This window comes from Lycorma delicatula, chromosome 2 (genome assembly GCF_047948215.1).
Source record: "Lycorma delicatula isolate Av1 chromosome 2, ASM4794821v1, whole genome shotgun sequence".
In the NCBI taxonomy this organism is placed as follows: domain Eukaryota; kingdom Metazoa; phylum Arthropoda; class Insecta; order Hemiptera; family Fulgoridae; genus Lycorma; species Lycorma delicatula.
Window position 1 is genome coordinate 36,884,677 of NC_134456.1, and position 13,873 is coordinate 36,898,549.

General features: G+C 30.1%; 1 protein-coding gene across 2 annotated transcripts in view; it reads right to left on the reverse strand.

Moving 5' to 3' along the window:
* The window catches only part of Acsl (Acyl-CoA synthetase long-chain), a 163,786-nt gene that overhangs the window by 24,888 nt on the left and 125,025 nt on the right, over window positions 1-13,873 (reverse strand). For both annotated transcript variants that reach the window (XM_075358699.1, XM_075358698.1), the window contains 5 exons: window positions 11,693-11,847; window positions 8,564-8,779; window positions 7,215-7,392; window positions 4,543-4,794; window positions 1,266-1,600 (listed from right to left, as the gene is read on the reverse strand). In XM_075358699.1, coding sequence (XP_075214814.1) covers window positions 1,266-1,600; window positions 4,543-4,794; window positions 7,215-7,392; window positions 8,564-8,779; window positions 11,693-11,842 — 1,131 coding nt within the window. In that variant the 5' untranslated portion in view covers window positions 11,843-11,847. The remainder of the gene's footprint in view (window positions 1-1,265; window positions 1,601-4,542; window positions 4,795-7,214; window positions 7,393-8,563; window positions 8,780-11,692; window positions 11,848-13,873) is intronic.

Sequence of the window (13,873 nt, forward strand, 5' to 3'; positions counted from 1 at the left end):
ATAATCAGATCACTCTTCTTCAAAAATGTGGCTGGTCAGGCAATAACAGTTAATGGTGCTCACTATCGCAATATGATAATCCAGTTTTGTGCCTAAATTGCAAGATATGGATATGGTCAACGTGTGGTTTTAACAAGATAGTGCCACATGCCATACAGTCCAAGAAACAATTCAGTTACTGCATGAGTCATTTCTTGGTAGTGTTATTTCCCGCTTTGGTGATCACAACTGGCTGTCCAGATCATGTGACTTAACGCCATTGGACTTTTTTCTTTGGGGTTTTTTGAAGTCTAAGGTTTATGCCAACAAGCCCACGGCCACCAACGCCTTGAAGGAGGAAATTGAGCGCTGTATCAACAAAATTCAGCCACTTTATGCAACAGTCATGGAAAATTTTGACAAGAGTGCATATGTGCCAACAAAGCCATGGAGGCCATCTACCTGATATGCTCCTCCACACATATTTTAATCTTAAAATATATTCCACACATATTTAAATCAATAAAAAAATTACAATTTTTAATAAAAAACCTGTGTTTTCTATCAAAATTACTTCTTGCGTGAATTTTGGGACACCTTTATTTGAGCAGTTCAGCACAGAATCATTTATTATCAACATACTGTTCACATCCTGGATAAGATTACCTGATCTCTTAACTTGGTATGACCGATTTAATGAGTGGGAGGAGTAGCCTTTTGGTTGTTTACCTTGCTTTATGGTCCCTCTAGTGGGTACGTCATCTCTTTCTCACTATCCATCCCTTTTTTCCTTATCACCGATTCCTTCCTCATGAGTAGTTTTCTAACGGTTTACTTTAAATGCTTAACTGGAGGTTATGCTTTCAATTTGGAGGCTGTACAAAAAGCCCAGTTTAGGGTTTAACTATTTAGCAAGTAAATATAAACTATGTAAATTACATAAATCTGAATTATTATAGAAAAGTTTTAGAGGCCTCCAAAATCTTAGTACAATTCAACATAAAATAATCTCAAAATATTAAAATACACTAGAAGCATTTTAATAAAATAAACCCTAGTTACTATCCTCTTAAATGTATTTTTGAGCCTCTGAAAAAGGGCAGAATGAATTTATATTTCACTTAAATGAAAATAGTATCTTTGAATGATTAACTATTCAGGAAGAATTAAATCTGATACCACCTCTTTTACTTTACTAATTTCACGTATTACTAAGTGAGTAACTTTGATTATAAATTATAACTAAAAATATAAATATATATATTTATATATACATAATAACTTACGGGAACAGCAGTGAGACAGGTTGGATGTAAAACAGATGCATCACCTTTAGTGCCACGCTTTATTTTACTGGATGAATCAATCATTGTTAAAGGTGTAGAATAGCCAATAGAAACACCACAAAGCAGGCATACAGATTCAGCAAGAAGTTCAAATACATGAGCAAGAGGAAGAAAACCAAGAAAAACATCATCATCAAGAATTGAAACACTATCAGAAAATGCACCCATTGTGCTCATCATGTTCTGATGAGTTAAAAGTACTCCTTTTGGTACCCCTGTTGATCCACTTGTATACATAATGATAGCAATATCTTCTTCAGTAGGTGGAACATTTTCTGTACAACAAAGATTAAAAATAAATAAATAGAAAGTGACTAATAAAAAGAGTATGTAAATTAACTTGCAATATAAGAATTAGGGAAGTGGTAAATGTTGGAAGTTTAACACATGAGATTTTATTATATTGTGAGTAAGGGCTCCAGCTGTGTTTCTAAAGAAACAAATGTGAAATTTTTTGAGGAAAACAAAGATTGAACTCAATTTGAAAGATCTTACCAAAATATTTTTCTAATTTTAAATTATTAAAAGATGATAAATTTATCATTTAGCAAGACATTTCAAAAAAATTAAAAACAAAAATGAGACTATGTTTTCTACAGAATTAAAAAAAAAAAAATTAACTAAAGAATGGAGTTCTACCTTTCTTGGGATTTTTTTTTATTGAATTCAAAGTTCAGTTCAGAATAGTTCTCTAAATTACTTGCAGGGAAAGCATTTTAGTTAATGATTTTACAAAACCAAAAATCAAGACTAATAAATTAAAAAAAAACTTTCATAACTTATTTTTCATAATTCTCATTGACTATTTTTTGTTGGCCTAGTAGTTGAGAACTGGATTTTATCCCATAAAATAAGGTCTATTAATCTATTAAAAAAAATCTATTTTTTAACGGATAAGACCTAGTACCTGGATCAAAGGTGGGCATAACTTAGCTTGTTACTAATGTAAGAAGTATGAAACATTTTGTTCTTATTTGCTGAATATTCCATGATCATCAATTACTTTTAACAATAATGTCTCCTAATGAAAATATATTTAATGACCAAATATTCACTGATCAATTAAAAAAAGAATATTGAAGACTATTTTTTAAAATTTTCATTAATTAATTTAATTAATAAGTGCACTTTCCAGGTTTTCTGACAAGGATAAGTTGATTCACAAATGTTGCTACGCTTAGGTCTTGTTAGACTTATTAATAATATACTTTAAATCAAAATATAGTGAACTAGTCAATTGAATGCAGAAGTGGAATTGTGATCGGCTATTTATAAAAGTGGAGCTAACCTAACATAATAATAATAATAGAAGGCATGGACTCATATAAAAAAATTAGGTTTACATATATATTTCAGTGAAATTAATCTTTTTTAAGATTTATATTATTCCTCTGTATTCTTAAATTATATTAAATAAATCACCTAGTACAGAATATTGAGATGACATATCTTACCTTAATGCATCATGAAAGTACTTTTACAGGATCCTGCATCCTCAATCGTGAAATAATTTAATCATGACTGGGAATAAAATATAATATATATATATATTTGTGCACACATGTGTGTGTATATACACATAAACACACAACAACACAGACACACACAAAAATTAAGTCCAGTCTTTCTAAACCAACTTTAGGAAATTTGTATTAAATTCTCAATAGGGGCTCCAGCAATGTTTTCAAAGAAACAAATCTAAAATTATTAGAGGAGAATAAAAATTGGAACTCAATTTGAAAGATTTCTCTGGAAAGGTACTTTTCCAACTTTAAATGAGGGCATATAAGATGAATTTAAAACAATGTCACTGATTCTCTTTTCCAGTCTTTGTGCCATTAATAAATGAAGAAAGCAAATTATTTAAATTAAGTTTCAGATGAGGGATGAGCAGCTACTTTGAGTAAGATTTTGACCCAATCCTTGTTTCATAAAGTGCTTTGGTTATGGCATGTATGTGCATACCCCTCCATACACCTTTTTTTATAATTATTAAAATTAAAAGTATTAATTTAATACTACACAATGTAAGCATTAATTTAACACTGTCTGGAATTTCATGCTAAGTTTTCATAACTTCAATTAATAATTCAAAATAAAAGAAAAAATTGCATATTATAATTTAATTACTTTTGTCCTTAAAATGTGTTTAAATATACTACATATTATAATTTTATAAGTTTAACTTAAATTATTAAAATAAATGAACAATATTTAACGGGAGAACAAAATGACAAGTCACAGCAGTATGTGCTGCTTTCTTATGGATATATTTTCCTCAAAAATCTTGCTGAATTTTGTTTATTCTTTCTCAGTATTTCTGTCCACTAAAATCCAAGAAATTCATAACACAATCCTCTGCAAGAAACATTCTTGCAACTTTCTTAAAAATATTCTAGAGCTCAAAGATATGTACAGAATTGGTGTACCTGGAAGCTGGGACAACCATGAATTCATGGCATGTAGGCACATTAAAATATTTGAGAAGACATGTGTACTACGTTTGAAAATCCACCATAATTTTCACTTCTTTGTGAACTATTAGAAGGACCTTAAGAGCGTTCATTTCACTAAGGATGATAAAGTGAAGGAAACAGTAAGAACGTGGATCAAGGCAAGACTACAAGAGTTCATTGATGGGAGGGGGTAAACAGATTCACTGACAGAAGAAATATACAGTTGTAAATTGTTACTACATTGAAAAATAAAGGTAAGCTTTAGTAGTTAATGAAAGTTAGTTTCATGCTTTCTTTTGCTTCATCTAAATACCTTTTTTCATTTGCAAGTTATTATCAAGAGATATTACTAACACATGTTTTATTGCATTATTGTTGGTTAATTAAACTCTTACATACAAACAGATGTACCATTACTACGGTAAGTAAGGTAATTACTCTGAAATAAAAAAATATGATTCTAGGTATGTAGAAGAATAGTTGTATTAAACACAAAAAAAACAGAGGTTTGAAATAACATCAAAAAATAATATTATAATTATTAATATTCTTAGTTAGAAATTTATGTAACTGAAGTAGACTCATAACTTCAATAATTTAATTAAAAATTAGTAACATTTAATCAATTAATAGAGTAATGAGAAGTGTAAACATTCATAACATTTTAAAGAAATAATAATAATAACAACATAAATTTTTAAATAATTAATTATGAAGAGAGAAAATATTTTCTAAAAGTAATTAATTTAGATTATCATTACCGATCTGTGATGTTGCACCTTTCTGAATTACAGTCTGGAATGGTATTATTTCAACATCATCTTTAAAACCACTAGTATCTGCTTTCTTTAATTGATCTTCCATATAAATCAATGTCTGAACATTTCGAGTTTTGTGAAGGATATTCTTGAATTTAGGTAAGAGATCATGAGTTGTTATTACTACTGTAACTTCTGTTTCATTAATTCCATGCGCTATAGCATCTTCACCCAAAGTTGCATAGATTGTAACAACTACAAACAGAAAAAAATCATAATGACATCACTCCTTTTTTTATTTTAAATTTATAAAGAATGTTTTATACATATATCAAAACGACAATTAAATTTAATTATTTCTATTCAAGATACATTCAGCAAAATACAAAAATGCAATATTATATGTATAAAATTGATATACAAGAAAAAAAATTGTCTTTGAAAGGTTGGCAAGAGGAAATTTTTGATAATGCACAGAATATTATGTAAATTTCAGTTTTTATTTTACATATTTTTTTTAAATTTTGGATAACCTAATTTCTGTTAAAAATTATTTAAGTCTTCTCCATTACATATCACATTATGTTAATGTTTTGTTGTACAAAACACAGGATAACAATAAGTAAGATTCATCAACACAATTTTTATTTACTAGATATTTTTACTATGATCAATATATTTTTTCAAATATTTTAACTAGTCAGATGAAATAAATGAAAAGATAGACAAGAAAGTGCCAAACATCTAATCTGAATGCTGTAACATTTATAAAATGTTAAAAAAAACATTTTCTTAGTTGATTTTCTTAGCATTCTCTAAAACACCCAAACCTAAATAAAATTCAATAGGTTTTCAGGTATAAAACATTTAGAATTATCTCTGAAAATAAATTCTCGTTTTGTTGTTTTCAAACTTAAATATAAAAAAGTAACTACAAGAAAAATGTCCTATGATCTACCCAAAATGCAAGACTATTCAAATTCACCATATTCAGACACAATCCTTATTCAGGCCCTTATTGTACAATAACAATAGATTTGCACACACTACCTTTTGGTACTTCTTTGAACTGCCAAATAAAAATTAATTAATTAATTAAATTTAAATTAATTCCTTCATAAGCTCCTTCTTGGTTTCAAGGTGTGGAATAGCTGCTAGAGATTATCTTGATAAAGAGATCTGTCAGGACCAAGTCCAAATTGGAGGATGATGATTGAAAATCTGTTAATTGAAAGATCAACAACATTTTTTTTTATAATCTATACAATCGGTTCATATATTGTTGTGCAGAGCAATACCTTTTTGATACTATTTGCTTTTGACTAATCTCTAAAGCTTCTTTCAGTGCTTCTTCAAATGTCATACTGCTGATGTCTCAACAAAATTGTATTACACACCCAACTATTGTATTTGTCAGTTTGAATTTTTTCTGTTATTTGGTTAACAACTGTGCATACAATGTTAGAAACGCTTCTAGAACAGTATGGGCCGTGTCAATTATCTTTACAATTTTGTCAAGATATTGTTATTCTCCACTTTACTGCAGTGCTTGAGAAATCAATGTTAATGCTGTGTGTTTTAGGCAAATTAGATGATTTGGTTTTTACTAAGTTGCAAAGGGCATCACAATATCTTCTAAGAGGAATGTTTAAGTAAGCTAAATATCTTTGAGAGAAAGAACAATGGTGAGCTCTTCAAAATTTATATCTGTAGGTCCACCTCTGAATTTGTAGCATTTATATTTCAAAGTAAAGCCAATTACATTATCATAAACATGATGTATAAGTTAATGTATCTAAGCAGAGCTGTGTCCTACTTAGAAAAATGAATTGCACCATGTACCTCACAAGTGGTGGGAACAATAACAATCAGGTTTATTCCAAATTTCATAGATCTTCCTTTATTACTACTGAACAAAATGGACAACAGATAGATGTGGGTAACAAAATCATAGATTGCTGGTTAACTGTGGATGTGCCAGATGACAACCAGTTTAATTTTAACATCCAATGGGAATTCAATTTTGGAATATTCAGACATCATTAATTGTATACTTTTAGACATTTTTATAACAGTCTAGTAGTCTTGCTGAGTAATGAAAATTGTATCAATCTGAGACATGTATGACTTCTATCAAATTTTCATTTTTAATGTATAAAGTATCAATAAACATTAAAACATAATAGAATTTATTTTTAGAGAATTCATGGTACCTGTGACATTAGAAGTATGGCATCTGAAGCAATGAAAGAAACTAACTTCAGAGATCAGTCCAAAGCAAACAGTATCAAACAGATATTGCTCTTCTGTACAACAATCAAAGAATCGATTCCATAGATTACAGAAAGACTTCAGTTGCGCTGTTAGTTAGCAAATTTTCAGATATCAATAAGTGTGCAAGCAATTCTAATGCTAAATAATATTTTAGTATAAATGGAATAACTATAATAGTATAAAATTACAGAACAGAAGTGGAATCACTCACAGTTACTCGTCAACAAATTAGTGAATGATATGAATGAAATTAATTGGTGCTGAGGAAAAATGCCTTGCTTTAAAATAGATATAGAATACAAATGACACACTTTCATTAAACTTCTTGTTATCAAAACGCAAGTGATAAAATTATTTAAACTTATCAAACAACATTATATTTTAAAGCATATATTAATTACCAGGAATATTTTGTTTAAAACAACCATGTGCAGCTATCATCCATTCAGCTCGTGTTTCAGCAAATATAACAATATTCTGTTTAGGTTTATGTCCCAGTTCTCTCAGTCCTCGACCAAAATTTGTAGCCAACATGTTAACTTCCGAATAAGTTCTCCACTTGTATTCACCCATCACATACTGAAAATTAGAATTTACAATGTAGCAATATTGTAATGGTGGTAGAATTTATAATTCTATCAAAAATGTATCATTTACTATATGTTCTACTTAGGGAAACCCTTAAATGATGCTGAAACAGATCTTAAAACTTCATTTGTAACCGCTACTGATAAATCAAAGACAAATTACCTTTGTAAGGAAATTAAATAATTTCACAACTTTCATAGAGTTTTCTGCCATTAAAATACCTTAAAATGTTTCCTTTGTGGCTGAATAACAAAACAGTTGTATTTAACTGTACATGAGATGTACAATGAAGCATTCTCAAGAATATCCTATACCAGGTTAAAAAAAGAATGAAGTGGTATCTAGTTTCCTTCCCCACTAAACCAAATTTACTAAATCATATTAACATGCCAAGCCCATTGAAATGCACGAGATACTTGACTCAACAAGTGATATTTTCACTAGTTTCACACAGGGACTGTTATTATTTTTATAGCAAGCATCTAGACTAGTCATCTGCACTCTTTTCCAATAATTTAATTTTAAATTCAGAAACAGTAGTCAATAATGTTTTACTAGTTCACCTTTACTGGTAGATATTCAAATTCCAGCATGACCCAGCATACAATAACTTATGTAAGTTACAAGATGCGGCAACTAAAACCATATCATTGTATTTTCATTTATACTCATGTATTTTCTATAATAAATCTAGTAATAATCTAAACTGGTAACAGTATTAGCATAACATACCACTTTGTAATAATACTTGCATGTAACAATGTGTTAACAGAATAAAAATAAGCTGTAAGTTATACTGGAAATTAATATAGGTTGCTGCTTGCCATTGTGCATGCAACATCTGGTAAATAATGGGATGGATACAATAAAGGAATATGAATTTGCATCGAAGTTAGAATAAATTTTGAGAAAAGTATGTAGACAGAAACTTTAGTAAAACATTCAAAAAATGTTACTGAGGTATCTCCTGTCACACAAGATGTTTCAGTGGTATGTGGAGTCCAAAGCTAGTTGATCATATGCTGATGATCAACTGATGGCCAAAAATACATGCTCTTAACCGTTATAAGGGAATAGGATTTCATGTCAACTAAACCAACAACCTTTCGGTCAACCAAAAGAAACATATTCTAAAGTTAATAATTAAAAATCATATATATACCTTCTTGAATATTCTTCCATTAGGTTGAACTTCATCTTCTTCAGCAATTATTTCTCTAGTTCCTAGACAATGCTTCTGTGGAAATTGTTTCACTACATACAGAAACATTTTTTCCATAGTGTTAATTCCATTTGCCAACATGTGTCTGTGTACTTCTTTAGGTCCATCTAAACTGCGGTATGTGATTGATTTTTCATCCTTATTTACTGCCTGTGCCTAAAAAAAATAAAATAAAATATCTAATTAAAAAGTACATGTAGATACACTAATATATAAAATCAAATTAGGAAATTTTACATAAATCATAAACAACTGGTTAATAATATGATTACTGAAACAACAAACTATTTCAAGAACATATAACAAACAAAATATATAGTTAATTATTTAAAGTTGTATGAAAACACTGAGTTTCACCAAAACCCAATCTGTATACTTCTGCAATTTTGCTTGATATAGATATCACACAAAAATGTACATTTATGCTCAAATATACAAAAAGATTAACAAATATCTAAAAAATTATTATCATCTTTTACAAGGCTTCAGAAAGTTAAGTTCACTTGCATTACTTTTGTGCTACTTATCTGAACATTAAACATTCATGTATGTATTGTTCTGAGCAAATATCTAAGTCGATCAGTACGAGATAAATGGAAAACAACTGACTTTAGTCATGTTTGTCTGGTAATATGTATTGTGTGATTACAAATAACTGATAGATCTATTATTGGAAAACTCTAGTTTGAAATATTGTTGGTAACTTTAGTTGAAATAGGGATCTTCTTAATATTACACAAGAGGAAAAAACAACACCGAATAATTAAAGATTAAATTTCACAAACTAAAGACAGGCATAAATTTCAGTTTTTACAACATCATTAGGAAATATACAGAGGAGTCCAAAACAATGTACTCACTGTTTGCTAGCCCATATCTCGTGACAAATTTGACTTGATGTGACAATTTTTGGCGCTGGGAGAGGATTATGGTATGTGTTTGAAATGACCACCAGCAGGGTTTATACAACGCCCATGGTGCCGAACTGTACACCGAACTACGACTGTTAATGTATCAAGTGTAATGGCAGAACATGACGTATGATTTTTTTCACTCTGACTGTTCCTGGTTTTTGTCGATGCACATCATTCTTGATGATCCCCAGAGGTGTCAAATCAGGGGACCGAGGTAGGTACTCAACAGCACCTCTTCGACCTACCCACTGTCCAGGTAGAGTTTTACCGAGGTACAATCTGAAATCTCAATGGGAGTGAGGTGGGACCCCATCATGTTGCATATAAAAAAGTTTGTCACCATACAGGTCTTGGATGACAGGAAAAATCCTTGTCTGAAGCATATCAAGATATGCCTTACCAGTTACAGTACCCTCAAGAAGGACCAATCAAACCACACCACACAGCAACCCTTGGTAGATTCACTGCCCTGTCCACACGAGTGTTAGGATTTTCAGGAACCCAGTAGACACAATTGTGGTGGTTCACAGTACAGTTAAGATTGAATTGTACCTTGTCAGTCCACACAAACTTCCCTTCAAATTCCTCATCCTTGCCAACCATGTGCTGAAACCATTCACAGTACTCCTCCATCCTTCGATCTGGGTTTCCTCGTTAATCACTAATCACGTGTAGCAGTCTTGCAATGTACACTTTCCACTCTTCAGAATGTGTCTTACACTTGACTGACTCACCCCAATTTAATGCGCTCCCTGGTTCACGGTTTTTGTTAATGATTGGGTGAAATGTTGCAATACTGCAATACGGGGTGCTGCACTTGTAGCTGTTCATGGTTGGCCTTTCTTTCCTTGTTCCAAACTCTTTCTGCCACTGCTGTTGTACCTCACGAATGTTCTTGCACTTCCAGTACCACTTCAGTACAGCCTTGTGTTTAACAAACGATAAGTGAACCTCAACCATTATTGCTACTACCTGTCTTCTACTGCACTGGCTAATATGACTGGCTTGTTCTACCACCAACCGCCCGTGCATGCACTGCATAAATTTCCAGTTCCGCCTACCATGACAAATTTAATACTTTACACTACACTACACATTAGATTAGTGAGTGTAAGTCTTTTTGTTTAGATATTATTTAATTACAAACAGTGAGTATAATTTTTTTGACCTCTTCTGTAACGATTAATTAAAAAATGAACTTGTCTCTGTCAAATGCTTCAGTCCATCTTGGTCAGTATAAGATGTTAATACTGTATAGCATCTTGGGCAATAACAAAAATTAGTTTTTAATTTAATTTTATAAGCATCTCCTGATGATAGAGTAAAAACCAAAACTGCTGAAGAGTTTGAGTTTACTGATATTTTTTTAACATATATAGTAAATATAATAAGAAAAGCATATAAAGGTGACATCTTTAATTTTTCTGCAGTTAAGATGTGACAACATGTAATTGAGATAAAGCCACTTTTACAATTATTAATTAAACAATAATATGTATGCACAACTGTACAATTAATAATCAACATAACAAAAGTAGTATAAATCAATTAATAATCTTTATAACTTATTTGATAAGTCCTCAGAATATGTGCATTATATCAGTGAATAATAATCAGCATTCGATAAAACAAATACCAACAGAATAAAATAATACAAATTACAAACATTGTAATATAATTACAAATGCTTTTCAAAATGAAAATCAAACTTCACACATATTTTAAACTACAGGCTAGTCTATGATTAAACAAAGTAAATTATTTTAAATTAAATATTATATTAATTGGGCCTAAAAAAAAACAAATGAAGAAGACGACAAAAATACAAAAAATGTAAACAAATGTGAATCTTTAATTTTTTTATCAATATTTGTTTCTAACTAACAATAACCATACTGATTAAAAATTATTTTTTAGTGATAAGATATATCAGTAGCATTTTTTTTTAATACCTAATTAAATGATAAATTTAAAGACCATATTAAAAAATTATAGATGATAACAGTGTAACATATTGGAAGAGGGGAATATATATGTATTTATATAATGAGGGAGGAAGCGATATTGAGATGGTACACAGGATATGATTGTGACCTCTGGACAGAGAGGGCAGGGACCTATTAACCACTCAGAGATAATATACAAGTAAGCTCACCTTCAATCTCCTTGACAATCTCTTCCTTTCCCAAGGTCGTTGCAACAGCAGGTATACCGGGTATGTCAAGATGTCACAAACAAATGCAAATGCTTTAATTGCACCAATCGCACCTTCGATCCAAACATTACTACTATTACTATCACCCATGTTTCCTGAAATCATAAATAAATCATTCATTATTCCTCACAAATTAAAAATATTATATATATAAGTCTTTAAGGAAATTAATTCAATAATTAATGGATATATAAATTTATAACTAATGCAGTGCAAGTTGACCTTTGGGATGTGAGTGCTAATGTCTTGGCCTTTCACCCAGCAGACCCAGGTTCAAATCCCTGTCAGGCATGGCATTTTCACACACTACAAAATTGTAATTTCATCTCATCCTCTTAAGTAATACCTAACGGTGGTCCTGAGGGCTAAAAAAAATTAATGCAGCAGGAAATCTTTCACTTAAATACAAATGATTTCATATGCATTGATGAGAAATGGAAATATTTTTGTTTTTAATAAAGAGAAAGAAAAAGGTTTACTTGTACTTTTTGACATTAAAAGAATATTGGTCCAAGAATCCATTCCCTTGGCTGATTTTTTTTGCTCCACTTGTTAACCTAACAAACTTATCTCCTTTTAAAATCCAGGAATTGCAAGAAAATTGTTCTGAAATTCATTTACCTGTTTGAAAGTTACAATCAGATTTTTATGAAGGCTATTGTATAATTCAAATTAGTGTACATATTTATTTTACTACATGCTTTTTCACACTGAGGTGGGTACTCCATTTAATAATACTATTAAGGACAGTTTCAAGGTTGTCTTTATTTACATGATTTCAATTCATACCTTTCGTTGATTCAGCTTATAACTGAATGCAAATATAATTTTCTTTGTTTATACATATATTAACAATAAAAGTAAGCGAGCATTTATACACATAAGTATATGCATGTAAGTAAATAAACTACAATCTAATCAAAATTAAACCTGAAACAAATTCTTTAACCAAAATATCTAATTGGAGGTGTGTGTGTGTGTGTGTGTGTGTGTGTGTGTGTATGTGTGAGAGAGAGAGAGAGAGAGTGAGTGGGGGGAGGGGGGAGATTTGTCACCATATAAATTATAATAATAACAGTTATTTAATGTTAATGCAAAAAGTACCTCAACACCACAAAAAAGTTAAATATTAACTACATAAGATAGGAAAGTAGGAAATCATATTATTTCGACTGATGGAATTTTTCTGATAATTTTGAGTTTTAAATTTCAACACAACTTCTGGTCTAATATTTTTATTGTTTTTCACATCAGCATGTACAAAGTAATACGTTTAGAATGAAATGAGTCTTTTTTTTATCTTCAGTCATTTGGCTGGTTTGATGCAGCTCTCTAAGATTCCCTATCTAGTACTAGTCGTTTCATTTCGGGAAATGAGTCTAAATACCACATTCATGAAAATAGATTGTGCAGCCATTAAAATGTTAATAGTTTGAAATAGCTAAATTAGTGTGATAAATGAAACTATAAATTGTTAAAATTGCTGCCTATAAACTGAAACTAATTTGTGGGAAATCAATTAATAATTATAATCAAATTTTATCCTTGTGTGAAAATGAGCAACCAGATAAACAGAAAAAACAAAAATAAAATGTAGCGAAGAATTTAATTTAATTACAAATAAATTTCAATTGAAAAAAAAAATTATAAGAGAAAAAAATAAACCCATATTTAATTAGATATCACATAAATTTAAAAGTAAGTGCACACAACGAAAAAAAAAAAATATATAAACACCTACTTAATTTCAGTATTTGAATTGTTTGAAAGAATATGTAATTAAAAATACATCAAATACAGATTTTAATATTAGCAAACATCATCTTTTATTCTTTTGTGATAAGGAGCTAAGCAATTTATCAGTTAGAAAAATCAATATTTAAAATGTGTTATTATATATATGATAACACATAAGATTACTTGGCTAATATTTTTGTTTAAAAATTAAGCAATTTCAAAAGTATCACATCACAGGAAAACTGGCAAATCTTACAAAACACAGTTTGTTGGAAATGATTCTAATTAAAGAAAATAGTTTGTTCTGTCTTACTAGCCAACTGAGGCTCTGGACCACCCCATTTGTTTCCCAGTCACATGAAGAGCTCTAGTGAAGTAATGTTT